Here is a 26596-nt window from a genome sequence, read left to right on the forward strand (position 1 = left end):
AAGGAACGCCGAAAAATTTTCCCGCTAGGTCGGAGGAAAGACTAGTATGTTTTCCGGTTGTAACGTAATAACCAAGGCCTAGGGCCTAGTATAAGTTGGGGGGGTAGATAAGCTGGCTGTGCCGGTTCGTTTAGCGCCGGATTTAGGTCCCTAGGAGCGCTAGTTGTTACGTTCCCTTCTAATAGTTGTTTTGTGGACAAGTTATATGCCTTTAACTACTTATAACGGTTTAAGAATAGAGATAATTCTATAGTATAGAACCTCTATACTACTATCCCCTCCTACTCTACTATCCGCTCCTTTTACCTTCCCTTTTCCTCCTAGATTAATAAATTACATGTAAACTAGTAGCAAAACTCTTTAAATAGTTATAGCCTACATATCGCTTAGGGCGATAGGTTAGGGTAAATAAATATAACTTAACTCAACTTAACTTAATTCTAACGCCTAGGCTAAAGAGGCCTCGTTATACCTAGCTAGTCCTAAATAGACCGTCCGTTATAGTTTCTAACTATATATAGACGTAAAATTAATTAATTAATTAATTAATTCGGGCTCTCCGCTTAACGCGCTAAAATAGAGAGGTTAGAGATATAGACTTTTTTCGTTAATTTATAGTATAAAATAAGAGGTACGAGTTCCTATTCTCTACCCGCGCGTCTTCGCGCGTCTAGGCGAGAGCGCGCGATACGACGAGGCCTAGTTATTCTACTAGAATAGAGCTATTTAGGCAGGCAGTAAGGGGGGGGAGGAGGTAGGTAAAATATCTAAAGAGGGGTAGGTAAAATATCCGGGGCCAATTTTTATACTATATATATCTATAATAACAGATTAGCATTCTTCTAGCTAAAAGAATTCCGAGCTTTTAAGTCTTAAAATTATTATAGGCTTTAGTAAAACGGCTAGGCTAATCAAAATGTATTTAACAAAACCATAGCTATGACTCTCCAATATAAAAAGATTCACGTAAATTCAAAGACCAACCATATTGTTGCCTGTACCGCTGTAACCAATGCGTATACTGCCGCAACAGCACTCAACCCTTCCTGCCAGCCCTTTCCATAAGAGCCAACCTCGAAGCATATCCAAAAGCACATAGAAAGTACGATAGGGATAAAGATCGCGGCGCGAGTTTTAGAAAGTTTACGGCGTACCATAAGTGCCATAGAGTCGCCGCGTACGAACTCCTTGTCTGTACACAGTAGTTTGCCTGCTTTCGATGAGATGAACGTTTTACAAGACTGGCCGCGACTTGGCTTAGTTCCAAGGGAGCGTAGAAGGTGGTAGTCCTCGAACCGGCTGTTGATCGACACCTGTACTGGATAGGATTTTGATTCAGGGTCTTCATGTACCTAATTAGGGTTAGAAAGGGAGATCTGGGAGCTTATAGTTGGGCTTACTGCAGTATATTGCACCACCTCAACCACACGACGGGTTAACAATGGCTCAAACAACCGCAGAAATCTCATGTACATGGGCTTTGGGAGGGTGTTGCAAGCATCCATAGCTTTCCGCATAGCAGTATGGCAATCATCCGATGTGTGAGTTGTGAATGCGTAGATGTAGCTTCCGTGACGATTTTCGGTAGCAATGTGAATGAATAATGTCTTGCAAGATTGTTGTGCGGGCGGAACTGAGTTTGTTTGCAAGACCGTGTTGTGCTCGCTTATCATCTTTTCAGCGTGCTCGAGCACTGAGGTTGCTGTTCCTCTTGTGGGGCTGTTTTCAGATATCATGGCCGCTCCGGTGGCCTGCTTAGGAGATTTATCCAAAGATTGAAGTAGTCACTAGCCAGACGTTGTTGGATGCCAATTTCGCATGAATTTCTCAATCATCGGATCCGTTGCAGATGCAAATACTTATATAGACGTTTAGAAATTCTCATCTGAACAAAAAGTTAAATGTCACGTAAGAAGTGCGAATTGCGAAGTGCGAATGCAGAGTGCGAAAGGCGAAAGGCGGATTGTAAATTGCGAATAGCAGATGGCGGAGAGGATAAACAGCGTAATGCGGAACGCAGAATGCGAATTGCGAAGCTGTGTAAAAATTGTGTAACATGTCGGATAATGATGGCGCAGTAAGCGGGTTCTTACACCGGGGTGTAAAGCTCTTGGCTTTCGGAGACTTTCTTGGATATCAACGCCTTTTGTCTGTCAGTGAAGCCGTTCTTGTTTTTGTGCTATGGTATGGGATACCAATGATTTTTCTCGGAATACATTTTTTAACATAGTTGGCTTTGCATCCTTATTCAGTTTCAAATCTAAGATCTTGCCCTGGTAGTTGTATGGGTCCCACGTAAATTGGGTCGAATCTGCAATTTTGAGTTTTAAGTAAGACCTTGGTATTGAATACTAACTTTGAATCTTCGGATAGCCATATGTCGCGAAAGATAGCCAACTGTTACAGTCAGTGAGTATGTTTATTTGCAAGTGTGAGGATATAATGCGGTACCCTTCCATTATAAATTTCGAGAGTCGCTTATCGTAAACTGTAGCATCCACAAGCGACTGGACATCTCCGAATAGGTATGACAGCATTGACGAGTGATATGTGCCCATGCAAGCCGCTTTGGCTACCGATGTGCCAGGATATCCATAGGACAGATTTATAGCGGAATATGGTGGCATTTGATCAAAGCGATAACCCCAAATGTTTTGGGATTTGCTTACTACGTCGAGTACTTTCTGTACCCCGGATGCAAAATAAAGGTCAGTGTAGAAAAATGTCTATGAGGGATGTTATTTTAGTCTCTGTGCCTTGGACGACAGGTGTGAAGCAAATGGTTTAGAGTGGCTTACAGTGATTTGATTAGATGAGCTTGCGTATCGTCCACCAGCAGTGACATCTATAAGAGAAATGTTTAGGATTTCCAGGTAGGTAGCATATAAACTTAAGGCCCATTGTAAAGTCGAATCATTGAAGGCATCTATAAACGTAAGCAGATATCTGGGTAATTGAAGAATTCCTTATTACAAGCCGCATCACGAATAAGGTCAATTGCTTGCATAGACTGATGTGTGCAGTCATAGAGCCGAGTGCCTTCATCGTGGTTGTATCCAACTAGCTGTTTATTAAAGTCAAATCGTTAATACGAAAAGGTCTCAAGGCTTTTAGATGCGTACCAATGGTAGATCTGCAAATTTCTGATCGATCAAACTTTGCCACGCAGATGAATTAAACCAGTATTCATCCTTGACAATACCTATGCTGTATTTGAAGCTTTTCTCCCATGTACTGTTGATACCATTGAAGATATTGTCAAGTTTTTTGAAATCCTGTCTACGCAGACAGTCAACCTCATTTGTAGCAGAACGGCAACTAAAAGCTTCCACTCAGTATGCGTATCTTAATTTCCTGAGTTTTCCTTACCCTGTGGTATCCACTAGGTTCTGAAAAGCTGCATCATACAAAGCGGCATCGTCTACTGTGAGCTGTTAGGCTAGTCTACGTAATTTTGTCTGGCATCATACCGTGAGGCCATATACCGCCAGGTGCGCCAGATATCAGCGCAGCTCCTTGGAAGAGAGATTCTGCAGAGCGCTCTTGACGGACTATGTGGGCCCAAGTTTCTGCAGAGCCAGCAGATTCACCAAACAGTGTTATCCTGTCTTTGTTTCCCCCAAACCAAGCGATGTTCCGAGATATCCATCTGAGTGCAAGCTCTTGGTCGTGTAGGCCGAGATTAACGTCGCCTGACTGTAGCAATTTGGATGAAGCCAAGAATCCGAAGCCGTTCAAACGGTAGTTGATTCCAACGTAGATGACGGGTAGACCCAGTTGTATCGACTGAGACACCAAAGCAGTGCCATTGTAAAGCGAAGCCTGACCGGTCCTGTATGCACCACCATGTAACCAGCAAATCACAGGTAATGGTTCCTTACTCCTTAAAGATGGCCGAACAATGTTGAGAAATAAGCAGTCCTCATCTTGGCTTTCTTCGGTTGTGTATTGTAGGCCTTGGGGACAGCCAGGCCCGTAATGTCGAGCGTCAATTCTCCCCGTTGGGTCAAATGGTTGCGGTCTTGTAAAGCGAAGTCCACCAGTGGGGCTCTGTCCGTATCGAATTCCTCTAAATTCTTCTGTGAGTAATGTGGTTGATATACCTTCGTATGTTTTGTTGAGAATGGTTACGAATGGGTGGTTGGAGGCTTTGGCCGCCGCTTTGGAGGCAAACAACAGAAAGATTGATAGAGCCACAAAATAACTATGATAGGCGGCCATGTTTGCAGCTGCCTATATATTCGATAGAGTGGTCCGTCCAGGACTACAACCAGGCGGCACTGTCAGAGACCGGAGTAGGGAGCCTTATCAAAGTGGGGTGGTGCCTGACCCCGCTCAGTAGTCAGCAGTGGCTCATCCGATTACTGATATGATGCACAAAATATGTATCACAGTACACAGCATCAACAAAATATGCGAAAGCCGAATCCTTGGATAAGTTAGTTCTTCGAGCCGAAGACCCATTTAAATTAAGTACAAACATCCTTGTAGATAATGTTACGATGTAGAGAATAAATAGCTAAGAGAATTCTAGGGATACTGTATCCTTTTTAGATTTCAGAGTTTATAGTTTCCAGTTTTTTATTTTATTTTCCAAAGAAAGTATACTACAATTCTCAGCGGCAAAAGCCTCAAATGCATAAGTAAGTTTGCAGATGCTGGCTGGCTTTCAATCAGAATTTTCTTGAGGTATTTCCACGACTCTTGGAAATTCCGTAACCGTCTGCTCAAATTCATGTCTTGCTGAATCAAATATTGTCGTATCGTGCCCACATATTAGCCCAGTGTCTTCAATATCGTCCGCGAGCTAGATAAAAAAGTAATTAGCTCATAACTTTTGATAAAATGATGAAGTAAAACACATACGAAGATCTGGAAACGCCACCCTGTTGGTTCTAAACAACTGTAGCGAAGACTGAGAGGGAAAACTGCACTTCTCTGACGAAGAAACGAGATCATGCTGGCCATTGATTCAAGAATGTTTGGCTCGTTGGCACAAATCTTTCCTATGCCGTCAGTCAAAATAGTGTAAAAGTTCAATCAATTTACTAACAGCATAGGCAGCCAGTAGAAAGATCGTGTAAAAAGCAGGCATAATGTTGACACGTCGGTTTGATTCGCTGCTCTCAATTATTTCCGTGAGGTTCTCTCTGAGAAGGCGGCTCGCCTCCTGAAAGAACATACGGGCTTCAACTTCGAAATTGATCCTCGTATCGAACTCAGCATTAACTGCTGAATCAGCTGCACTGAATGCATACAATGCATTGTAGACCATGTCTTCCTGTAAAAGCTGTGAGCGTTATGGGTAGAAGAGTATCCTAGAGGTTTTACTCACCGCATTTGCAATTTGTCGAAAGTCGTAGAAAAACAGATCAGACAAAGTAGTCCCAAACCTAGAACTGCACACGTTTTTATAGGTGTCCGGGCTTGCCCAAAGGTGGCGAAGACGTTCATTGAGTCGAAATGTAACGTTATTCCATTGCCGACCAGATCGTGGCTGGACTCTAAGAGTCACTGCGTGTGAAGAAGAGGTTGATTGCCGAGTACGTTCGAGTGGTATTTGGCTGGTATTATCAAATACGTCGTCAACAGGCTCAACAATCGATTCTAAAGTAACAACCCCTCTATCAAGTTCTTCAGTCGATTCCTCTTCGTGGTCTATCTGCCTCAAAGTGCTGGGAGCGGCATCACTGATTACACCGGTGGTTTCTTGTCGTATTTCTCGCAAAACACGCTTTTCGTCTTTCGCGCTTCGCCCTGGAGAGCATGCATAGCCGTAGTGTGAACAAGCGTTACACTTCTCACCCGGCCACGTACGGCGTGTGGGAATACACTAAGGCAAGGTTAGACACATGAGATAATATCTTCCAACAGGAGTGCTAAGACCTTCCGCTTGTCTCGACGACAGAACATGCATTTAAGGTTCTCGGCCCGCTTCTTAGGCTGGCGATACATGCTGATGATTTCACTGCGTTATTACCAGGAGAGATTGATGACTTGGTCCATCTAACAAGTACAAGGTACAATTTTGGTGGCTCTCAGGTATTAAGAGTGAAGCATGTCAATCTTCGCAACTCTTGTAAGGAGTAATTTCCTTTTGCGGTTGCAACTCAAATGTCCGATGCTCGCGGATAAGTTTTGTAAGGCGTAAGCTTGAGGCATGGATGGCTTCACGCTTTAAGTGGGACCTAAAGATTACTATTGTGCGGGGTCAAGCCTTTGTGTAATCTTGAACACGAAAATTAATTTCCTTGAAGTTTGCACGCAGCTGGGGTGCTGAGCTTCAGCTAGCCCAATATGAAACCGGTGAGCTGCAGTGGTGATGTAAGTAAGACAGCTTTCTCCCGCAAGACAAGCCACGGCTTGCACAACCGAGCCAGTGACTGGCCTGAAGGTGGGGCCTGATGCAACAAAGTGGCTTGCCGAGAGGGCCTTGGCTAGGCAACTCGCCATTCGCATTTCAAGATGCCTGCAACATTTTCTTCGCATTTCGCAATTCGCAGTTCGCATTTGAACAGTGACACAATGAAGAATTTGGATTTAGCAGGTGGACCACGGTATTTAAACACTGAGTTCTCAAACGGAAGTTAGCAGGGACTGTGCAGTTTCTTATATGCCAATTTGTTTATCTACACTTTCAGCTTGCATCAACTCCATCATGCCGCCAGGGCCGACAGCAATGGAGCTTGATATCGGAAACAACGAAAAATCAGATGCTATCCATGTCGACGAATTGATTCGAACTGGACTTGTTAGTAAATACATTAAAGTCCGGTCTTGCCACTTCCCATCTGTAAGTGTGTTCTCTGCAGAAACAAAACATCCTACAAAAGACAGTGAGTAGTGACTTTATCTGTGCCAGGGTCTCTCTCAGCGTATGGCTGAGATGACACTATATGCCTTTAGTTGGCCCGAAGACGTGAAAAGCGCTATGTCCAAGTACAACTCGCCTCATTTCTTAGGGTTCACAGCTCAAGGAGACGAAAAAACGAACAACGAGGTCGACCTTCGTGAGGTAAGTACGAACTGCATAGTGAGCGGAGAGGACTAATAGCAGTTCTAGGTGTTTGACTTTGCTACCGGGACACCTGGCAAGACGAAGTACATCCGTGGACCAACTGACCGAGATTATAACGTCTTGGTCGGTCAGAACCAAGTCAGATACCGACGCACACTTTTTCAATTGCTCTTCACACTAACGTTTTCTTCAGTGGCCCGACCCTAATGTCGTCGGAACAGATTTCCAAGACACTATCATGGAGTACATGAGTTGCATGCGCGATGTGTACCGCGGAGTGCTGACACTGCTTGAGTCTGCTTTGGGGCTTCCCAGAAACTCCCTTCTGGAACTGGACTCACCATCCACTCAGCACAGGCTGAAGCTTGTGAAGTACTTTCCAACACGAACATCTTACGGACCTACTGGGTCTCAAGGCGTTGGGGCACATCAAGATGAGACCGGATGGTTGACATTTGTCAATGAAGTCGACAAGCCAGGCCTGCAAGTACATATGCGCAACGGCACTGAGTGGCTCGAAGTTCCAATTGGGAAGAACGGCTGGGGTCTGAATGTCGGGTAAGATTATATTTTTATTTTTATTAGAGAAGTGATCAATATTGACCTCAATTAGAAAAGCTTTCGAGCGCGCTACATGTAGCCTCATCCACGCTACTTTACATCGAGTTCAGGTATGTATAACTATGTATATATTAATCGTCGCTGTTACTGATAACGTTTATTAGTCTCCACCCGCTAACTCGACACCTCGTCATTCCATTGTGTTCTTTGCTGGTCTGCCGCTTGAGCAAAGCTACACCTCCTTGCAGGCGATTTTCGCACAGTCAAAGATACTGATGGCTATGAAACATAGAGATGATAACCTGTCTAGCACCGAATATCTACAAGAACTGGGAAAACTTGTGGTAGGAGAAGGTGCTGACGATACCTTCGGTAGCTCTCAGCTGAGCATGTGGCAGAGGTATGCTCATTGACACCGCATCAAACAATCACAGTTTGCTGACTTAGGACATTAGATCGTATAATACGAAGCCAAGAGCTGCCAATGCGACGGGATAAGGACAGAGGGTATGTTTCAGTACGGAAGATGGCAAGGTGAGGCGCGGTTACTATAGCATGTTCTTTGCGGAGCGGCGTTAATTCAATTCTACTACGTTATATGGCTATTCCGACAGTATCACTGTGCCACCATTTCAGTGTAGTGCATATACAATCCACTCACGTAGTTTCAAAAGGCGTCTGTCGTGGTTGCCAAGCCAGCCTCTTACGCACACATTGTAAAGTTAGGCAGAAGTCCGAAGAGGCGTGGCTCTGGATCATTGGGCCTCGGTGGTATACGTTCAGGACAACGCGACGCCCAAATTTTACATGGCGCAGTTGCCTCGCTGATTCTGCAGGAGGCAAACAGCCTCCGTCTTACGTGTAAATACATATCTGCAGCAGGTGACTCCATATTAGACACCGGTCTTGCGAGCGAAGACGAAGGCCAGTAAGGCAAACAAGCCGGGAAAGGGGTACATGGGGCAACGAACCCACCATTTCGACATACATGATAGGTTGGCTAGCACTGCCGCCTTAGAGTACCCTAACCTTTTGTACCCAGATCATGACCCTTTTATTCGTCCTCTGTTGTCATATGTGCTGGCTGTGTGCCGGTGTTACAGATATCGATCACGGGATTGGGATTGGGATTGAAGTTGAAAACCTTAGGCAGTGCGGAGAGCGTGATGCAGTTTTGCCTAACTACTTCCTCGCCCGTCATGAATCCTAAAGCAGAGAGAGGGAGAGAGGATAGAAATGAGGTTAAGAAACAGAGAGAAGAGTCAATAGAGATATACAAGCTTTTTCGCGTACCCGCGTTATTATAAACCATCAGTGAAGATTCACCTACCTACATCAATGGAAATAACCCATACCCAGCCCCTCGCAACGCCTCTAAACCAGTGCGTACATGTATGTACCTATCAACGCAGCACCCTACAACCGCTCCTGCATGCCCGCAAAAAACCGCTTACTCTCGGCGCAGCGCTCGCTCGTGCACGCCGGACACCTCAAGCCCATCTGCTTACTACAAGCGAGGCCGCTCTCCAAATGCTCCTTTGCGATATCCGCGAGCGCGCGAATAAACACCTTGCTCCCATTCAGGCTCTCGACGCGGCGCACGTCGCCGCCCAGCTCCTCGGCCTCGGCAATGATCTCCTTGTCCAGCTCGAACAGCGTCTCGATGTGGTCCGATGTGAAAGCAATGGGCACGAGCACCAGCTCCTTCTGCCCCTTCTTGATGTAGTTGGCCACTGTGTCCGACGTCTGCGCGCCTAGCCATGCCGAGGGCCCGACTTGCGATTGCCACACCAGCCGGTACGGGTTGCGCATTCCCAGGCGCTGCATGACGGCGTACACGGTCGCGGCCACTTCGGCGGGGTAGGGGTCGCCTGCGATAAAACTGTCGTTAGCATGGATAGAGAAGATGGGAGGAAATAGCCGTAAACTTACCCCGGTTCACCACGCTCATGGGCAAGCTGTGCGCGCTGAACAGCAGCACGACCTTATCCCGTACCTCGGCGGGGTACTCCTTCAGAGTCGCCTCGATGTTGCGCGCAAACGCCTCGACCAGCCCCGGATGCACCGGCCAGCGATCAATGACGCTCCAAGTGATGCTGCCGTCCGCCTCAGCCACGCCGTTGTTGTTGTCCTCATCCGCGCGCTTGCCCTCCAGTCTGCTTCGCCACTTCCACAGCTCGTTCAGGCTCGAGCCCGTCGTGCTGCAGCTGTACTGCGGGTACTGGGTGAACGCAACCGCACGACCACCCCTCCCCTTGCCAAACCCGTCCTCGAACAGCCTCGCGTACATGTCCTCGGTCAGCGGGTTCGCGTACCGGAACGCCACGTACGGCTTGTGAGGCGCTGTCGCCGGCGATATCTCATCCAGGATCTTGCACATCTCGGCCGCCTGGTGCTCGCTCCACTTGCGGATCGGCGAGCCGCCGCCAATCTCGGCGTACTGCTTCTGGATCTTGGGGGTGCGGCGCACCGAGATGAAGCGCCCGAGGTAGTTTTGCATGCGCCCGAGGGGGATAAGGTCGCCGTCGGACTAGATGGGTGAAAGAAAGACATGTCAGCCAGGAAAGTCACAGCAGAGCGCGCGGCTTAGGGAGGGGAAGGAAGGGGGAGCTCTCGTACGAATAACCTGCTGAGGAAGTCGCCGACTTCGTCGGTCGTCGAGGGGCCGCCCATGTTCATGAAGACCATGGCCGTCGGGCCCTTGGAGCCCTTGGCGTCCTGCGTGACGGGCGGCACTGTGGCCATGCGTCGCCGCGCCGCGCCATGTTGCTGTAGGTGCTGGTGTTGGCGGAGGGTCGAGGTGGGCGTGGCGGCGAAGCGGGAGATCTGGACGGGCGATGCGCGCGTGCTGAGGCGCGCGACCGGAGTGCGGAGAGACATTGTTGTTATGGTAGAGGAAAAGAAGGGTGCGAGGTCAATTGGTATGAGCTCTCTCTCCCCTAATGCATGGTGGTGCGTTGGTGGGGAGCGGTGGTGTTAATATCGAGGAAACGTGTGCTGATTCATGCAAGCTCCCGCTCGATCGTCATCGCCGAGCACTTTCGCCGCCAATCGAGCCCCGCCACTCAGATGCATCGCATTAGTTAAGCCGACATCCGATCTATCTACCGTCTATAAACCCCAACCATCCAGCTCGCCCGAAGCACCGCCAGCCCCCAGGCCATGCCCAGACTGTCCCACACGACGTTCAGCTTGCTGCCCATGACCTCCTTCCACCCAACGGCCACCTCGGCCATGGGGATCGCCGCGCTCTCGGCCAGCATCAGCATCTCCACGTCGAAGATCCACCCCTCACTGTGCATGTACGGCACAATGTATGGCAGCGCCGCGCGCGAGAACAGCTTGAACCCGCACTGTGTGTCCTTGATGGCCGACGTCTTGGGCGGTGTCATGAGCCGCAGCAGCAGGTGGAACGAGTGCATGAGGAAGTTGCGGAGCATAGATCGCTAGTGGTCATGGTGTCGTTAGCATTCGAGCTCATTTTTTGTTGTTGACTTTTTGCATCACATCTCTCACCTTAACAACCGCCTCGCTGCCCACGAGGTGCGCCCGCGACCCAATGCCCACGCCGCGCCCAAACTCGTCCTCGACCAGCTGGCACCCCTCGACTAGCTTCTTCAGATCCGTGATTTCGCTCGCGCCGTCGGCGTCGGCGAAGACGACGTACTGGCCGCGGGCGTGGCGCATGCCGTGCGTGACGGCGCCGCCCTTGCCCCTATTCTGCTCCAGCCGGATGACCCTAATGCAGCCGTGCGGGATGTGTGTCGGTCCCGGCTTCGCCTTCCACGGGCCCGGCACCGGCGTAGGGTACTGCGAGAGCTGGTGATGCCGCGCAAACTCGAGGGCGTACTCCTCGGTCTTGTCGCTCGACCCGTCCGACACGATGAGTATCTCCCACCCCGAGCCCTTCCTAGTGACCTTGTCGCCCCGCGCCTCGCCGTTCAAGACGTGCTGCTCTTCGTTCAGCGACTTGGCCGTCACCGACGGCGACTGCGCCTCCACCTCCGCGCCGTGCGCATCGCCGTACTCGCGCTGCAGGAACTCGACGGCCTCCTCCAACATGCCTCCCAGCCGCTGCTCCTCGTTGTACGCCGGTACCACCACTGACATGAACACCTCGGCATCTTCAATCTCGTCCGGCTGCTGCTGCTGCGCGTGTGTCTTGTGGCCGTGGCTTTCGCGCCGCGCAAGCTCCTTGCGCGCTGCCCATTGGTCCAGCCAGCATGGGAGCTGCTTCGCGTCGCTCGTGGTGCCGTCGGGCAGGATGGTCCTGTAGGACTTTTCGGCGGGGAAGGGGGCGCGTGGCGTCGGCGCGACGAGGAGAAGGAGCGTGTAGACCTGCGGCGCGGGCGTCAGTCAGCAAAGGGGTGTTGTCGCGTGGGCGGAGAATAAGAGGTATTTACGGTAGCGGCGAGGAAGACGGCGAGCGTGAGCAGGGCGAGCAAAACGAGGGAGAGCGGAGCTTGCTGCACCAGCGAGATGCTCCGGTCGAGCAGGTCGCGAGCGGCGATCATGTTGGTGAGGGCGATGGCGCGGTGAGTCGAGGAATGCAATCAATTGTTTAAGACGCGTAGACAACAATCAAGTAGAGAGCGACAGGACAGGCGGAGCGAGAGTTGTCGCCCTCAAAGGCAGGACATGACCTGTGGAAGTGGAAACGGTGTCAAGAGGTCTGTCTGACGACGACAGGTTGCACTAGCCGCGCTTCCTGGGGTCCCTGCATGACGTTTCAACCGAACCGAAGCCCTTCGCTCAAAGAGCCTCCAACGTCGCCGAGTGAAGTTGTTGTGGGAGGGCATACATACGCATGCCTACCTACTATGCCCTCAATGCCTCTCACCTCTCGTGTCGTCCCGCCTCGTCCCTCAATCTTCCAGCCTTCTCCTCAACCCCGGCGGCGTAACTTGCCCTTGTCCGTGCCCTCTCAGACACACAGGTGCACTGCAATTACCTGCCGAGGAGTCTGTCTGAACGAGAGACAAAACGTCCACTCCCCCTCTCCAGCCCACCATGGTGTAGCAGAGTCGCACGCCCTGTCTTGAGGTGCTCCCCTCCCGACACCGGCGGCGGCCGCGGCCTTCACTCTGCTCCGCGGAGCCCAGCCGTCTCCGCTGGCGGATAGTCTCTGCGCCGTGACTCGTCGTTGGCATCTTCATCCCATTCGGCATGGCCGCTCCATACGCTCTCCGCGGAGCTCGAGGTACGTGACGCGTGGCTGAGTATCCACGCACCGCACCGCGCGGGAAAGGACAACTAACCTCAGTAACCGGACCGCCACAACAAGAAGAAAAAAAGTCATTCCTCCGTGGCAAGAAATTGCATCCACGCAACCTCTGCGCGGCGTGACATTGGCGTCGTGGGTGCGCAACGTAGGTCTGCGTGGCTGAGCAGCAACGCTCGCGGACTTTTGATCAGACCGGGATGCTCTCGCGCTAGGTTGCTATATGGGCGCTATTTATAGAAACAACATGGGCCTCGCGGTCCTATTTGCGGTTTGCCCTAGCTAATAGCTTGCTAGCACATAGTTATCTGCGAATAACGAGGTCTCGGGTTTTCGAGCCGCGATCAGCGTGCTCCGGGCTGCCTGTCTGTTGCCTGCTCGTTTACGATCACGACGGGCGTCTCTTCCGGACGATTCACGAAGCGTGGCAGCCTTCTTCTGCAGCACGGGTAGAGATGGCTACCTGGGCCTCTGCATTGCACAGTTGCACGCAAATTTCTATCACATTACCCAAAACAAGGCAACCACATCCACAACACAAACATACCCAAACACCCAGGCAACCACCACACCACACACCACACCACAACCATCCCCGTCGATCCCGAACGCATCTCAAGCCAGCTATTGCCCCCATCGGACTCTCACCGCAGCACACCCCGCCCCGCCCCAGCCCTAGGTATTGTATTAAACTTTCAGGCAACGGGCCTAGCGCACGCATGCACATCCACGCTGCTCGTCCTCTAGGCAGCAGCCAAATGCATGTGGGTCTTGGTCGAGCCTTGGGCCGTGGGCCGTTTGCCCTATCTGGGTACTGCGTTTGCCTTGCGGGTCTGCCTGTCTGCAATCTGCATGCCACGATCGTGGATCTAGGCCGCTAGCGGTTTTAGTATTTGCCTTGTTGCAACGAGGCTCCTTAGACGCGAGCAGGCGGAGGCAGAGGACGAGGCAACCGCGGTTGCTGCGCCGTTGGCGTGGGTCCCGCCCGTGTGCGTGTGGCGCGGGAGCCTAATGATCCTGACGCCGTTTTGGCTGGGATACGTGCCGAGCTGGCGAGCTGTCTGGCTGGCTCTCCACGTTGCCAATGGCATGGCATGGCATGATGGATGCTGCGCGCTGAAGGAGCGAGGGGTTGTTCGTGTCTGCCTGTGGCCGTGTCTGACGCTGTCAGCATTCCGTGCGTACGGTATGTGTGTTGCTGGGTATGTATGTGTGTATGTACATACATACACGCCATACCATACAGTACAAGCAACTTCCTGATCAAGCCCCCAACCCCATACGCACAATGCCATAGGCAGCTATAAATAACAAAATATCAGAAGTCCTATGCAGTAAGACACGACCTCTTCTGACATGCATGAATGCATGCTACATACGTGCGATACCCATGGGAAAGTGGTCTGACTGTGCCCCCGCGTTGCGGGGGAGCGTTGCGGGGATGGTGCCGGTGTGTGTGTTTATGTGTGTGTATGTGTGCGTGCACGTGAGGGGGGAGATTTCGTTTTGTGTGTGTCGAGTAGATTAGGCTCGTATGCGTGTGTTTCTTTTTTATGGCAAGGGAGGTGTGCAGGGGTTAGGTTGCTGAGACGGTGATGTGGATGTTGGTTTACGGAGTAGGCGAAAGGGATGGGGTTGTAGGGTGAGGGTTGTTGGTTTTTGTAGATGGTGTTAGTTTTTAGATGGATAGTTGGACGTGGTTGTATAAGGCTTTTAGTGGTAAAGTTTAGCGCTCAGCCTAGTAATTGTAGTCGTGAAGTTGTAGAGCTTTAAGGGCAGGTGGAGTCGGCCTGCTAGTATGAAGATTAATAGGAGGAAGGATTGGTTTTAGCTGCATGGTACTATTTTCCCCTTACTTGAAATACAATTCTGGTAGAAGTGGTCTTTATATATGCGCGCGGTGGATCTTGCACCGTTGCTATGAAATAATTTATCTCGCTTGCTATAAAGCTGTATGTTTAATCACCTCTGTAATTCGTAGTCAGGATAATATCAATCGTGTTGACTTGCAATGCCCCAGAGATTGCTGCACGCGTCTGGTTCGCCGGGTAGCGACCGCGCGATCGTGGACGGACCGGTCAACGCCGACGGCTCACTCTCTCTTTCTCTACACACGACATTCGATTTCACAACAATGCCCCTTAACGCAAGACTGTCATTCTCAGCGACTTAGAGCCTACTCATGAGATAGATGGTTGTCAAAAAGGCAGGATGAGAAAGTGGTGGTCGACGCGTGACCTGTACCAATGGTTGTCGCGATCGATGTAAGAGCTGTGACCGGAACACATGCGCCTATCCCTCCGACGCGAAAACAAGTAATAATGTAAGAGCTGGATTTGAGATTGCTGCACTATGTACGTCCCGCAGCGATGACGTCGAAAGCCGATGTTTTGGCACGCGTCGTCGCGTGGAGGTGCTTGGTAGTCGCGTCGCAGTCTTCTTACAAACAACAAGACACCTCTCAACACAAAAGGTTTGCCGTTTCGCACCAGTCAAGTATCTCTCCGATCCTGTAAAACTGTGATCAGACCTGGTGCCTTCATCCAAAGCTCCCTCGGCAACGCACACAGCCAACCCCGCATCCCCGCATCCCCGCCTTCTGCCAACCCGGCAACTTCACACGTACCACTCTTCTCGGATTCCAAGAAATTATTCCCGCCCTGCTGCAGCGCGCGGCCGTGGCATTGGCCAATTGACTTTCCAGATGGCTCGGGACGGGTATCACAACACTGCTTTGCGGAAAAAGAGTCTTCGTCGTGCTTGGCCGGGATCAATGCGGGCAAGGCGCCGCGCCGTTTGTCTGTCTGCTGCATGCACAATGACGGCACGCGCCAAGAGGGTGAAAGCTCTGCAAGAGTATATGTATTGCGGGGAGCAGGCACGCGTGGACCATGAGTGAGCGAGCAAAGCAGACCAACCCATCTGTCGCCGGCATCATGATATCCCAGACACTCTTCCTCATTCTCTCCTTCCTTCTGGCATGCAGCGACATCACCCAGCGCGCAGCAGCAGCCACAATCCGCACGCCGACCCCGCTCATGGGCTGGAACTCGTACAACCACTACGGCTGCTACCCCAACGAGACGCTCATCAAAGCCAACGCCGCCGGGCTGCTGGCGCACGGCCTCGCGGATCTGGGCTACAACACCGTCACCGTCGACTGCGGCTGGCCGGCCAAGGAGCGTACGCCCGCCGGCCGTCTGACCTGGAACGCGACGCTCTTTCCGTCGGGGTTCCCGGCGCTGGGCGACTGGCTGCATGAGCGCGGCTTGAAGTTTGGACTGTATTCTGGCGGTGGGAAATGGGAGTGCGATAATGTGGACGGGGAGGCCAAGTTGCCGGCGTCATTGGGTAGGTTGTGTTTGATAAAGGCTTTCATTGTTGTTATATGTGTGCTGATTCGGTGTAGGGAAGGAAAGGGAAGACGCGCGCAGTTTTGCTGATTGGGGTGGGGACACGCTCAAGTATGACAACTGCTGGGCGAATGTGTCTGAAGATGAGTTTCCCATTTCCTTCTTCTTCTCTTTCACTTGCGCTCAACAATCAGTTATCCAGTTCAATTGGACCAAGCTAACACCCTCACCACGCATTTCCAACTACCACCCCAGCGAACGCGATCCCTCCACGCGTTTCAGAGCCATGGCCGACGCCCTCAACGCCCAAAACCGCAGCATCGTGTACCAGATCTGCCAATGGGGTGTAGGCAATGACCTGGGGCGCTGGGCGGCGCAGATTGGCGATTCCTGGCGCATCTCCAACGACATCGTGAATAACTGGCAGAGCATATGGCGCATCGCGAACCAGGTGGTGCCGTTCTGGCGGCACACAGGCGTGGGCCGGTACGCAGACATGGACATGCTGATGTACGTTTCATATTTTCTTCTTTGTTTCCTACACACATAGTCATGACTGCTACTAATACCCCCCTCCCAGCGTCGGACTGAAAGCCCTCACCCCCGCCCAAGAGCGCACGCACTTCACCCTCTGGTCCCTCGCCAAATCGCCACTGGTTCTCGGCCTACCACTCACATCCACAGAGCCTCCGCCCGCCTCCTCCCTCGCCATCCTCTCCAACCGCGCCGTCCTAGCCATCAACCAAGACGCGCTCGGGCAGCAAGCGCGCCTCGCCCGCCGCTACGACGCCGACTCCCCCGCCGGCGGGTACGACGTGTGGGCCGGGGAGCTAACGGAAGGGAGAACGGTCGCCGCGGTCGTGAACTGGCGCAATGCGTCCAGGGACGTGGTGCTTGACCTCAGCGCGCTGGGGCTGCACAAAGCAGATGCCGCGTACGACGTCTGGGCCGACGAGGAAGTCGGGCCCCTGGACGCGCGCGCGCAGTTCCGCCTCGACGCCCACGACGTCAAGCTGCTCGTCCTCGGCGGCTTGACGCCTGCACAGCAGAACCTCACGCAGAAGGCGTACTACGCCGCCACCTCAGCGTCCCTGACCAGAGGCGCGCGCGCTGTCAGCTGCGCCCCTGGAGCGTGCCTGCCCGCGGGGTCTAAAGTCACTGACCTCGCTCCTGGCGCGGACGTCACGTTCGAGAACGTCGCTGGCGGCCAGCAGCTCGTACTCGACTACGTGAACTACGACGTCGCGCTCGAGAGCGCGTGGACGGACGGGACGAACACGCGGAACGTGACTGTGAGCGTTAATGGCGGCGAGGCCCGGCGTTGGGAAGTCCCTATCAGTGGGGGCAACTGGGAGGAGGCGGCACGGATGGTGCTGGATGTGCCTGACGGTGGGAGTGGGGGGTGGGGCCTGAAGGCAGAGGGCGGGAACGTCGTCACTGTGGGCGTGGACGAGGGGATGGGCACCGCGGTCGAGATAGTGGGCGTTGGTGTGCTGGGTGGGGATGCGCGCGCTGTTTCTCTCGACTCTCTTTTGTTACAGCCATGAACATGCTTGTACATACACAGACAGCCATCTATCCCCCTTCTCCCTCCTTCCACGACTAAGTTTACACTCGCCCCATCCCTCTTCCCCGTCCCCGTCCTCCACACCACCGGAACAGAAACACGACCCCGACGATCAGCATCAGGCACAGGAGGGCGGACGCGACGTTGAGGAGCGTGATTTGCGCTTCGGAAGAGAGGGCATGGCGTCGGTGGTTATTGTTGTGGTTGTTGTTGATGTGCTCGAGGTTAAGGTTGGTGCCTGCGGCGGCGGTGAGGCTGGGTGGGAAGGCTTGGACGTGGAGTTGTGCTTGTGGTTGAAGTTGTGGTTGTAGCGGTAGTGGTGGCATCTTTGCGCGTGTATGCGTGCGTGCGTGCTTATACGTGTGGTAGTGGTATGGAGTGAATAGTTCAACGAGCTAGATTGCAGCAAACTCGACGCAGTGGTAGTAATTAGAGGGTATGTAGACTCAAACGCAGAAGAGACGCAGACGCAGAAGCATCCTCAAGAAACAAACAGCCCAACCAAGATAGCCAAGGCCCAGGCTGCACCCAAACAAATCTTCACGCAAAAACACCATCGCACAACCACGACCAAGAAAGGGGCCTTTGATACATGATACATGCTACGGCTTGGCAGTTGGCGCGCCCAGCCAGTGTCTGCGCTCCTTGCCTTTGCGGAACCGCGTGGCTTGGCTTGGCTGCTTGGCTGCTTGGCTTTTCTGCGTGCAGATTACTGAAGATTGGGGATATGAGACGTGTGTTGGTTGCAGTCTGTGGAAGAGGCGAGGAAGGAAGGGTATGACAATGAATGGATGGATGGATGGATGAAGAAATGTGCGTGATAGAGAAATATATCGCTGTCCGCATCAACATCAACACCAACATTAATAACCAGAATAAGAAACAACAACAATAACAATAAGACGAGACGCTTTCATTCTTCTTTAACATGTTTTTGCATTGCATATTATCAGTTTAACTACCTATCACCGCTTTCATCCATCCTTCTCTTTAACATATGTTAGTTAGTTGCACACCCTCCCCTCCCCTACCCACACCCAACAGGCGCCAACCGCGCCCACCACAATCGTTATCCAACCACCTCAGCCCCGCCCCCGCCAGGGCTATTCCTACCACCACCACCACCAGCGGGACTATCACCAACACTCCCCCTCCGCTTCCGCGCCGCTTCAACCACCCTCCCCACAATCGACGCCGCCACGGCCGCCACGCCCCCCGCCGCAGCCCGCAGCCGCGTCCCCCGGTCCTCCGTCACCAGCACCGCCGACCGCACGCCCTGCGCACTAGCGGCGGCCTGGTCCGCGGCGTGCAGCGCGCGCAGGCTGAGCTCGCTCTGCTGCCGCGTCAGCCCGATCAGGATGCTGATCTCGCGGTGCGGGTTCGGGAGTGGCTTTGCTGGAGCGGTGGCGGTGGCGAGAGTCGGCGGTGCCGGGTGGCGCTGCAGTGCGGCGGTGGCGGAAGCTGTCACGTCTGCGCCTGTGGCGTTGAGGATGCGCAGGCTGGGGTGGCCCGTGGGCGCCGAAGAGAGTATGCGCAGGGTTTGCACTGCGGCAGGAGCGTCGGGAGACGCGGCGTCTGTTTGCACGTCTTTGAGTTCGGCGATTGCTGCGGGGGCGTCAGTATTCCATGTCACTTATCTGGCTTTGAGAGAGGCCGACAGACCTGTGTCAGGGACGACCACGTTCCATTGGCCGTCCTTCAGCAACGCCGCAAACGTCGACGGTTGCTTGAGCAGAAAGTTTGCGTCGCACACCACTACCTGCAACCACGACTGTTTAACGAGGCGAAGTGAGGTGTGGGATTGGAGCACTGACTGTGATATCTGGTCGAAACATGTGAGATGCCGCCTGCGTCGGGGACGCCGCGCCGCCCGCCGTGAGCTGCTTCATCTCCGGCGAGTCGTCGTATTCGGTGGCGGGTGTTTCGGCCATGGGCATGTCTGCAAAGTCCTCGCGCTCCACAATGTCCATCTCGTCGTCGCTCTCATCTGCCTCGTCTGCTTGGACGATGCTTGCGCTCCACGTCTGCGTCTCCCGGTCATAATGAAGCCCACGGTTGCACTAAATCCGTCAGCTTCCACAAGATTCAACAACTAAATCTCCGCTCACCTCTGCGAGACGAACGCCGAGCCACAGCACGCGTTCGGTCCTGGATTGGATGGTCGAGGCAACCTCGAGCATCCGCTCCTCCTCGTCGTGCCCCCGCTCGAACCAGTTGGCGGGGAAATAAGCGTGAGCCCACAGCTGGCCTCTGATGAGATAGTCCTCGGGCAGCGGCCGGCTATCCTCTTGCCCCTCGTGCAGAAACCCGGCAGATGCAGATTCAATCTGAGTGCCCGACTCTGTCTTGGCTAACGTATTGAGAAAGAAACTCAACTCCTCCCATGCGACGTATTGGAAAATGGAAGACGTATCCTGCGGAAGAGTCGAAAGTTGTACAAGGAAAGCAAGGAGGATATGGAAATGGGTGAGTACGTTTTTATCGCCGAAACGCCGAAGAACAATGTGTAGGGTATCGAATGTTAGTTGGCAGGCCAGGGCGAGGGTGGATGAAGTCAAGCTAATAGACATGTCATCCGGGGCCTGCATTAAGTTTGGCAAGACGGGTTGAACCGGTGCCTCACCCTCACCGTCCCTTGCCTCGAGTTTGGTCTTAATTTGCAGCTGCGTCCCAAACGCGCGACGCAGCAGATTACTTTCGCTGCCGTAATCAAACAAGCTAGCGATGTTCGCAATAGCCATGTAAGCACCCTGCTCTTTCCATTTCAAGGTGACGCGTCCAATGGAGCTGTCCAGTTGTTGCGTGAAATCTGCGAGGTTGCTGTCGAACACTGCCTTGTCGTTCTTCTCGAAGAGAATTCCATGGCAGCGTATAAAACTAGTTTCTACAGGCGCGGAATGTGAGTAGGACGTGTTCGTACGTCCGAGAATAGGGTCGAACAAGGTAAGAATGGACTCGCGCGCGCTCATAAAAGGCTGCACGCAAGCCAGAGAACGGGAATAATAATACAGCTGCTGAAGAGCATTAGGCCGCGCGAGAATCGCGAGATGATGGTACAGACGGCCCACAGAAGGACTCTTGTCAGCAGCTTTGCTATACCAGAAACGAGCGACGCCTGCCCAGGTTTCGCGATCCCGGAGATCTTCGTCTTCTATAGCCATGCGATACCTGCCGAGGTCTCCAAGACATTCAATCCAGGTGTCCTCAAAGGCAGGCACGGTCTCGTATAAGAGACTCATCATCTGATAAGCCAAATAGATAAATGCAAGCATATAATCCAAAGACTCGGGCAGGCGGTGGCGCAGCAGTTCCAAAAATGAGTGGATTCCGTGCTTCCACATGCGGGCCGGCATGGAATACTTTGCAGCCAGACGACGAAGTGCGGGGCTTCCAGAGGGATGCTGAGAGGCTAGGAAAAAGTCATGGTGCTCGTGCAAGAGGGTCCGGTGCAGCGCAATGAGGGCCTGCCAATGATCGTTGGCCAATCGTGGGTATTGACCTGTCACGGGATCTCGTTCCGCGGCGGCTTGGGCTTTATCGACATGGATGCACTTGGATTCGACCATGGTAAGGCCGGCATAGATACTCTTGACCTCGGCAGCCAGCTGCTCCTGGGAAATCGGCCGAGAGTCGGGTTGCAAGACGAGATCGGGCCAGCGGGCATCCGAGGGCAGCTGCAGAAACCCCGGTTGCTGCTGGGTCGTCGTCTGAGACGAAGCTGGCACAGGGAGGCCTGAAGTTGGCGGTGAGTTGTGCGGCGTCTTACGCTGGGAAGAGGGCAGCTGAGGCTGGCGTTCCGGCATGGCCGATGGCGGCTGTGCATGTGGCGAAGGGCTGTTCAGCTGAGGGTCGCACGACGGCTTATGGCTCGTGTGGTAGGGCAGTTGCCTTGAGGAAGCCTCCGGGCCCATACCTCGGGCGCGACGCGTGTTGGCATGTTGGCGCACCGGTGAGCGGCTGGGCGGCTCATCCTCTCCCGCGCGTTTCCTCGACGGGCGCTGGAGGCCTGGCGGCTCACCCTTGCGCGTAGGCGATCGCTTCTTTTCAATGTGCAACGGGTTGATGTCCGGTATCGAGCTTCCGGCGATGATGGGTTCTGGGAGTTGCGGCCTGGGTTTCACCAGACGGCTGGTCTGGCTGTTGTCGGGAAGGAGTCAGCAAGCACGGATGGGGATGCGGGGAGCATCTTGGGGAACGCACGCCTTCCGCAGAGCCTCGTCGAGTAGCAATTTCCGGAATAGGACAGGGCTGGCTCGGAGGCCCGATTCGTCGATTCTTTGTTGGTGTTCGGCGTGGACGTGTTGGAAGAGTGGGGAGTCGGAGTCGAAGGGCCGCCGCTCGCAGTAGGGACAAGCGAAGCGAGGCGCAGCGGCGGCGGCCTTGGGCGGAGCAGGTCTCAACGCTTCCAGCGTGTGGTGATAGTCAAGGTCGTCGTTCATGTTTGTGGGTATAGTATTCGATTCCCTAGCTGCCGAGTTGCAAGAGCCTCAATCGCCGTAAATCGCAAGGGGTCATGCAGATCGGTGTGGGGTTTTCGGGGGGGAGGCGGGAAGGCTTTGAACTTTGAACCCAAGGGTCGCGCGTGACGTAGCGAGGGAGAGGCGCGCGGTGCCGGCAGAGTGGGAAAGCAAAGGACCCAAGAAGTTATATCGCTCGACGAGGGTGGACAAGGCAACCGGTTCGCATTATTGCTGCCTGTCCCGTCAGCCGCATTACTGCCGTCGTGCGGTCCGCCCACCTCTCGCCCCCACAGAGGTGTCTTGCTTACGCCTCGGTGTTCATTGTGATTGATTACTCAAACTACATCTCACCGGTCACATATTTACAGGTTTAAAATAATGCGCCATGCCTTTCTCCTCAAACGCCGCCTCCTATTTTTTCCTGCCCCTCCACGAATAGTTGATTGCTGCATTTCGAGGCTGCGCATCCCGTCCTATCTCTCGGCCGCGCAATGTTTTTCGCCTCATTGTCGTCGTTTCCCGTCCGGTGAGCATTGCGGCAATAGTCAGCAAGCTGCGTCTGCCGTTGACGACTCCTCGACTGCAATCGTCATCTTCTCCGGGCGGAGCATATCATGAGGATGTGCTGCCTGGAAGAGGCTTTCTTATGTACCGAGAATGCTGATGTTTGGTCAGACGATGGCTGATCCGACGGGAATTGTGGCCGAACCAAACGGGGATGCTTTGCGAGTGGCAGCGAAAAAACATGCTCATGAGGGTAAGACTGGAAAGTTTCTTCTGCGTATTCAACAAAGTATCGTTCTTGTTCATCGAATGCGAATTCATTGATGTCCCGTCTCGTATTTTGAAAATATCGTGTCTTACATTTCCCTAGACGTCACGATGATGCCCCCTATAATAATCAAGCAAACTATAATTAGCCATTTTTGAGTTTTCCATCTCGAGATCCTCAACACCACAATATCAAATCTCGTCCGTCCACTCTACTCTTGATTAAACAGCCTTGCCATTCGCCCCCGACTCAGAGCGTCGCCAAAGCATCCACCACCCCCACACCCGAGCACATCCGCCCCTCCTCCGAGAAATCTCGGACGCAGCTCCGTCCACCGCGGTTCCTCCAACACATCATCAACGTCGACATCCGCTGTCAATCGGGCCATCGGCCCCCAACCCCACACGGATCGAACAGCAACCCCCCCGATCCTCTTCCCACAGCGGGCGTTGCATTTGCCCAAACCGGCTGCTCTCCTTCCCTCCTTCCCCCTCTATTCCTTCCGTACATTCCCATTCCCACAACAGTCTCACGCGGCGCCCCCACATCCTCCATGTCCCGCCCCGCTCGGCAACGGACAAGGCAACCAGAAAAAGCAAACAAGCAACTTCCAGCTAGCCATTCAGGAACGGGACGGCACGGCACGGCGCAGGCGCAAGGACGTAGGTGTGTATGTATGTATGAAGCAGGGACCATAGTACCGGCCGACGACGTTCGTGCATACTCACGCGCGAGGCTGCAGCGGGCAACGGGCGCGGGTAGCAATGTCGCAAACGCGCGCGCACACACACGGTAAGGGATGGAAGAGAATTTGCTTCAATCAATCAAATCAACAGAGAACCCGCCACGGCAACCGTCCATCCTTGCTTTCTACACCGCGACTTTGCGCCCCCCGTCTGCCTGCCTGCCGGGCTACCTGAAGCCCAGAGCCTGACGCGATGATCAGAAGACTATCACCCACTCGCTCAGTTTGCCTGCAATACAGCCTCGCGCAGTAGTGTTATCAATCTCGGTCGGATTGGACACCCGCAAGCCGAAGGAGAGGTCTGTAGCTGGCCATGCATGAAACAAAGTGCGAGACGAGACGAAACGCCGAGGGTGCAGATTCATGCACACGCAATAACGTTTGCCTGTCTATATGTGATGTGTATGGCTGAATGTAGGCGCGCACGCGCGCGAGTCTTCACGCCGACCTTATATACGACTGGATGGGGAGTGTGTGTGTGCCCAAGAGCAATGTAATGTGACGTGTGCGAGTGAACAAGGCGAATACATATCGGATAGTCGTCTACCTAAGGCTGGCGCTAAGAGCCATCCAATAGAACGATCGCATAGTGCTGAAAGTGCGGGCATCTCTACTATTTGCCTATTCAGCGTACGGCGTAGTTTCCACGCCTACCTAACCGCAGCCTAACGACCCATCCATTCCGAAACCACAGCACACCCAAAATCAAACAAGGCATCCGCATCACGCACACACACCCCCTCTCACACGCCAGGCAAGCAGCACCTTCCCGCCCTTCTCGCGCTACCACCACCACCACCACCACCGGCACAAAGCGGAACAGCGCATCCACCTTCCCGACCGCCCAACGCAGCACAACGCAGCCCTACCACCTATCTAAGCGCACGAATCAGCCCATCCTCCAGCATCCGGTTGCTGGCCTTACGCCTAAGCCACCCATGCATGAGGTTGGAAGCATGCCACCGTCACGCGTGCTCTGCAGCAGGCAAGTAGACTTACTTACATCCAGACGTACATGCACATATATGCAGGCAAGGAACCATGCGCATTACATTAGCATACGACCTGTAGACGGACGGGCGGGACGAAACGAACAAGTGTGGATGCGTCTTGGTTGCCTACTTGTGCGCCTGCCTACCCAGCAACGCGGGCGCGGGTCGCTAGCTTGCGTGTGTGGGTTTAGTTAGGGGCAAGCCTATGTATAGCGTGCAGCGAGTAATTAAACGAATTAAAATCCGCCAGGGCCAAGGCCTCAGACAAATAAGTCAGATAATGGCGTGGGTAAACATTTACGCCATGGCAGCGGCAAGGCAGTAGGTAGGCAACGCAAGGCAACAAGGCGCCTGTCCAGACGACAGACCTAGCAACCGCCTACCTACCTACGCCGCCGCCGCCGCCGCCGCCAACACCACCAACCACGACGACAATTCCAACCTACGTACGCATGCATCCAATGCGGCACGCAAATCCGAAACGAAAAACCCCCTCCCTCCCCTTGCGCAAAATAAAAGCGAAAAGTAAAAAAACCGCACGAATCATTAAAAAACAAGTGGACCTGGCGGTTGCCTCGCCCCGTTGCCTCGTTGCCTGACCGGTGCGTGGTGCCTGAAAACTGCTCCGAACCGAACCTGAACCTGAACCTGAACCCAGCCAGCCATGAGCCAGTCAGTCAGCCAGCCAGCCAGCCAGGCATGCACGTCTGCGATGTCGGGCACCAAGAAGGCGGCGATCCGCTTGCTTTGCTTGCTTTGCTTGCTTGCTTGCTTGCTTACAGTATCCCTTGGTGTGAGTAATTAGGTGGTTGAGTAGTTACTACTGCGTATGAAGTATGTACTCTACATCGTACGGAACAAGAATGCCTACCTACATACGGCTTCGTTAGTCGCCGACGCCGACTGCGAGTCGTCAGGTCGTCAGGTCGTTCGTACCGTACCGTGCCGTGCCGTACTGTGCCGCACTAGGGAATAGGAGGCTGGGTCCAGTTTATTCAACTGATATTGCGGAGGCATTGGGGTGTTTTCCTTGCCTTGCCTACCCACTCCTACGACGCTACTGCTGTTGTTGTTATTGTTATTTGTTTATCATATCACACTGGTCGCGACTTTGCGCACCACCGTGCCGTGCCGTGCCGCATTCATCCCCGCCTAGGTATGCGCCGCAGCCACACACGTACCTACGTACCTACCGATGCGACGTGACGCGATCGGCCAAGCGAGCATAGGTATTGTACGATATGATACGCTCTTACCTGGGCAAGGCTGTCAACGCCGGCTCCAGCAAAGAAGCAATCCTCGCGCTCGCGCAAGGGCACAAACCCCGTCCCTACCTACAACCCAAGTCGGCGAGATAGCCAAGCCGACCCATCCACCCTACCTACATACCTAGCAGACCCCAGACCGACCCGTCCGTCCCGCGCGTCAGCCCCCGCGCGTAGATCCGGCTCCGGGGCCGGAAGCAGAAGCGGAGAAAGAAGGACGGAGGGACGGAAAAGGAAGGAAAGAAATAAAGCGCGCGCGTCAACGCGGGCGAGCTTTGGTACCTAGTTCGTACAACACGCCTAGGTAGTAAACAACGGAGCGATCGGATCATTGGGGGCTGCCCGCCTACCTACCGAAGCAGGAAGGCAGGCGTGATCGGCAGGCAGGCAGGCAAACCCGAAGGCAAATCCGGACGGCGCGAAGAAGAAAAAAGAGGCAAGCGATGGCAATGGCAATGGCGAATAAACCCTCTGCCTGCTTGCTGTCTCCCTTGCGCCGTTACGTGCTTAACGCGCACGCGAGCCGAGGCGCCTGCGAGGAGGGGGCCGAAAGGGAAGGGAAGGGAAGGGGACGAGGGGAAAGGAAAACGTACACACACGTCCGCAACTGTGACAACACGAGCTACGCGCGCGCCTGGCTGC

At 53.6% G+C, this 26596-nt stretch overlaps 9 protein-coding genes across 9 annotated transcripts; 3 read left to right on the forward strand and 6 right to left on the reverse strand.

Annotated features, from left to right (window-relative positions):
- Positions 1 to 962: 962 nt before the first annotated feature.
- Positions 963 to 1770, reverse strand: K452DRAFT_338802 (uncharacterized protein; the record flags this gene model as incomplete). The annotated part of the gene is made up of 2 exons (XM_033545292.1): positions 1401 to 1770; positions 963 to 1352 (listed from the first exon to the last, which is right to left on the reverse strand). The coding sequence occupies exons 1-2, from the start codon at positions 1734 to 1736 to the stop codon at positions 963 to 965; spliced, it is 726 nt and encodes a 241-aa protein (XP_033393901.1). The 5' UTR covers positions 1737 to 1770.
- A 46-nt stretch (positions 1771 to 1816) lies between these two features.
- Positions 1817 to 4244, reverse strand: K452DRAFT_277181 (uncharacterized protein). Its single transcript, XM_033539312.1, has 9 exons — positions 3471 to 4244; positions 3370 to 3424; positions 3123 to 3318; positions 2974 to 3064; positions 2799 to 2926; positions 2452 to 2726; positions 2357 to 2397; positions 2196 to 2311; positions 1817 to 2143 (listed from the first exon to the last, which is right to left on the reverse strand). The coding sequence occupies exons 1-9, from the start codon at positions 4219 to 4221 to the stop codon at positions 2090 to 2092; spliced, it is 1707 nt and encodes a 568-aa protein (XP_033393902.1). The 5' UTR covers positions 4222 to 4244; the 3' UTR covers positions 1817 to 2089.
- Positions 4245 to 4669: 425 nt separating this feature from the next.
- Positions 4670 to 5955, reverse strand: K452DRAFT_311562 (uncharacterized protein; the record flags this gene model as incomplete). Its single annotated transcript, XM_033543438.1, has 6 exons — positions 4670 to 4807; positions 4867 to 5006; positions 5050 to 5290; positions 5336 to 5757; positions 5818 to 5833; positions 5887 to 5955. 6 exons carry the CDS (start codon positions 5953 to 5955, stop codon positions 4670 to 4672), a joined length of 1026 nt encoding a protein of 341 aa, XP_033393903.1.
- A 976-nt stretch (positions 5956 to 6931) lies between these two features.
- On the forward strand, positions 6932 to 8077 carry K452DRAFT_301160 (uncharacterized protein; the record flags this gene model as incomplete). Its single annotated transcript, XM_033542414.1, has 6 exons — positions 6932 to 7015; positions 7064 to 7156; positions 7212 to 7576; positions 7632 to 7689; positions 7744 to 7979; positions 8035 to 8077. 6 exons carry the CDS (start codon positions 6932 to 6934, stop codon positions 8075 to 8077), a joined length of 879 nt encoding a protein of 292 aa, XP_033393904.1.
- A 480-nt stretch (positions 8078 to 8557) lies between these two features.
- K452DRAFT_290782 (uncharacterized protein) lies at positions 8558 to 10575 on the reverse strand. The gene is made up of 3 exons (XM_033541052.1): positions 10199 to 10575; positions 9512 to 10109; positions 8558 to 9450 (listed from the first exon to the last, which is right to left on the reverse strand). The coding sequence occupies exons 1-3, from the start codon at positions 10457 to 10459 to the stop codon at positions 8996 to 8998; spliced, it is 1314 nt and encodes a 437-aa protein (XP_033393905.1). The 5' UTR covers positions 10460 to 10575; the 3' UTR covers positions 8558 to 8995.
- Positions 10576 to 10639: 64 nt separating this feature from the next.
- K452DRAFT_290784 (glycosyltransferase family 2 protein) lies at positions 10640 to 11709 on the reverse strand. The gene is made up of 2 exons (XM_033541053.1): positions 11096 to 11709; positions 10640 to 11025 (listed from the first exon to the last, which is right to left on the reverse strand). Exons 1-2 carry the CDS (start codon positions 11687 to 11689, stop codon positions 10684 to 10686), a joined length of 936 nt encoding a protein of 311 aa, XP_033393906.1. The 5' UTR covers positions 11690 to 11709; the 3' UTR covers positions 10640 to 10683.
- Positions 11710 to 12196: 487 nt separating this feature from the next.
- Positions 12197 to 12676, forward strand: K452DRAFT_89779 (uncharacterized protein). The gene has a single exon (XM_033547293.1). The coding sequence runs from the start codon at positions 12301 to 12303 to the stop codon at positions 12619 to 12621; it is 321 nt and encodes a 106-aa protein (XP_033393907.1). The 5' UTR covers positions 12197 to 12300; the 3' UTR covers positions 12622 to 12676.
- Positions 12677 to 15533: 2857 nt separating this feature from the next.
- Positions 15534 to 17632, forward strand: K452DRAFT_353107 (glycoside hydrolase family 27 protein; the record flags this gene model as incomplete). The annotated part of the gene is made up of 5 exons (XM_033545808.1): positions 15534 to 16151; positions 16210 to 16296; positions 16387 to 16663; positions 16734 to 17523; positions 17573 to 17632. Exons 1-5 carry the CDS (start codon positions 15692 to 15694, stop codon positions 17630 to 17632), a joined length of 1674 nt encoding a protein of 557 aa, XP_033393908.1. The 5' UTR covers positions 15534 to 15691.
- Positions 17633 to 19495: 1863 nt separating this feature from the next.
- Positions 19496 to 21286, reverse strand: K452DRAFT_328786 (uncharacterized protein; the record flags this gene model as incomplete). The annotated part of the gene is made up of 3 exons (XM_033545006.1): positions 19496 to 19744; positions 19829 to 20134; positions 20159 to 21286. 3 exons carry the CDS (start codon positions 21284 to 21286, stop codon positions 19496 to 19498), a joined length of 1683 nt encoding a protein of 560 aa, XP_033393909.1.
- Positions 21287 to 26596: the final 5310 nt, after the last annotated feature.

The sequence above is a fragment of the Aplosporella prunicola genome (assembly GCF_010093885.1).
Source record: "Aplosporella prunicola CBS 121167 unplaced genomic scaffold K452scaffold_24, whole genome shotgun sequence".
Classification (NCBI taxonomy): domain Eukaryota; kingdom Fungi; phylum Ascomycota; class Dothideomycetes; order Botryosphaeriales; family Aplosporellaceae; genus Aplosporella; species Aplosporella prunicola.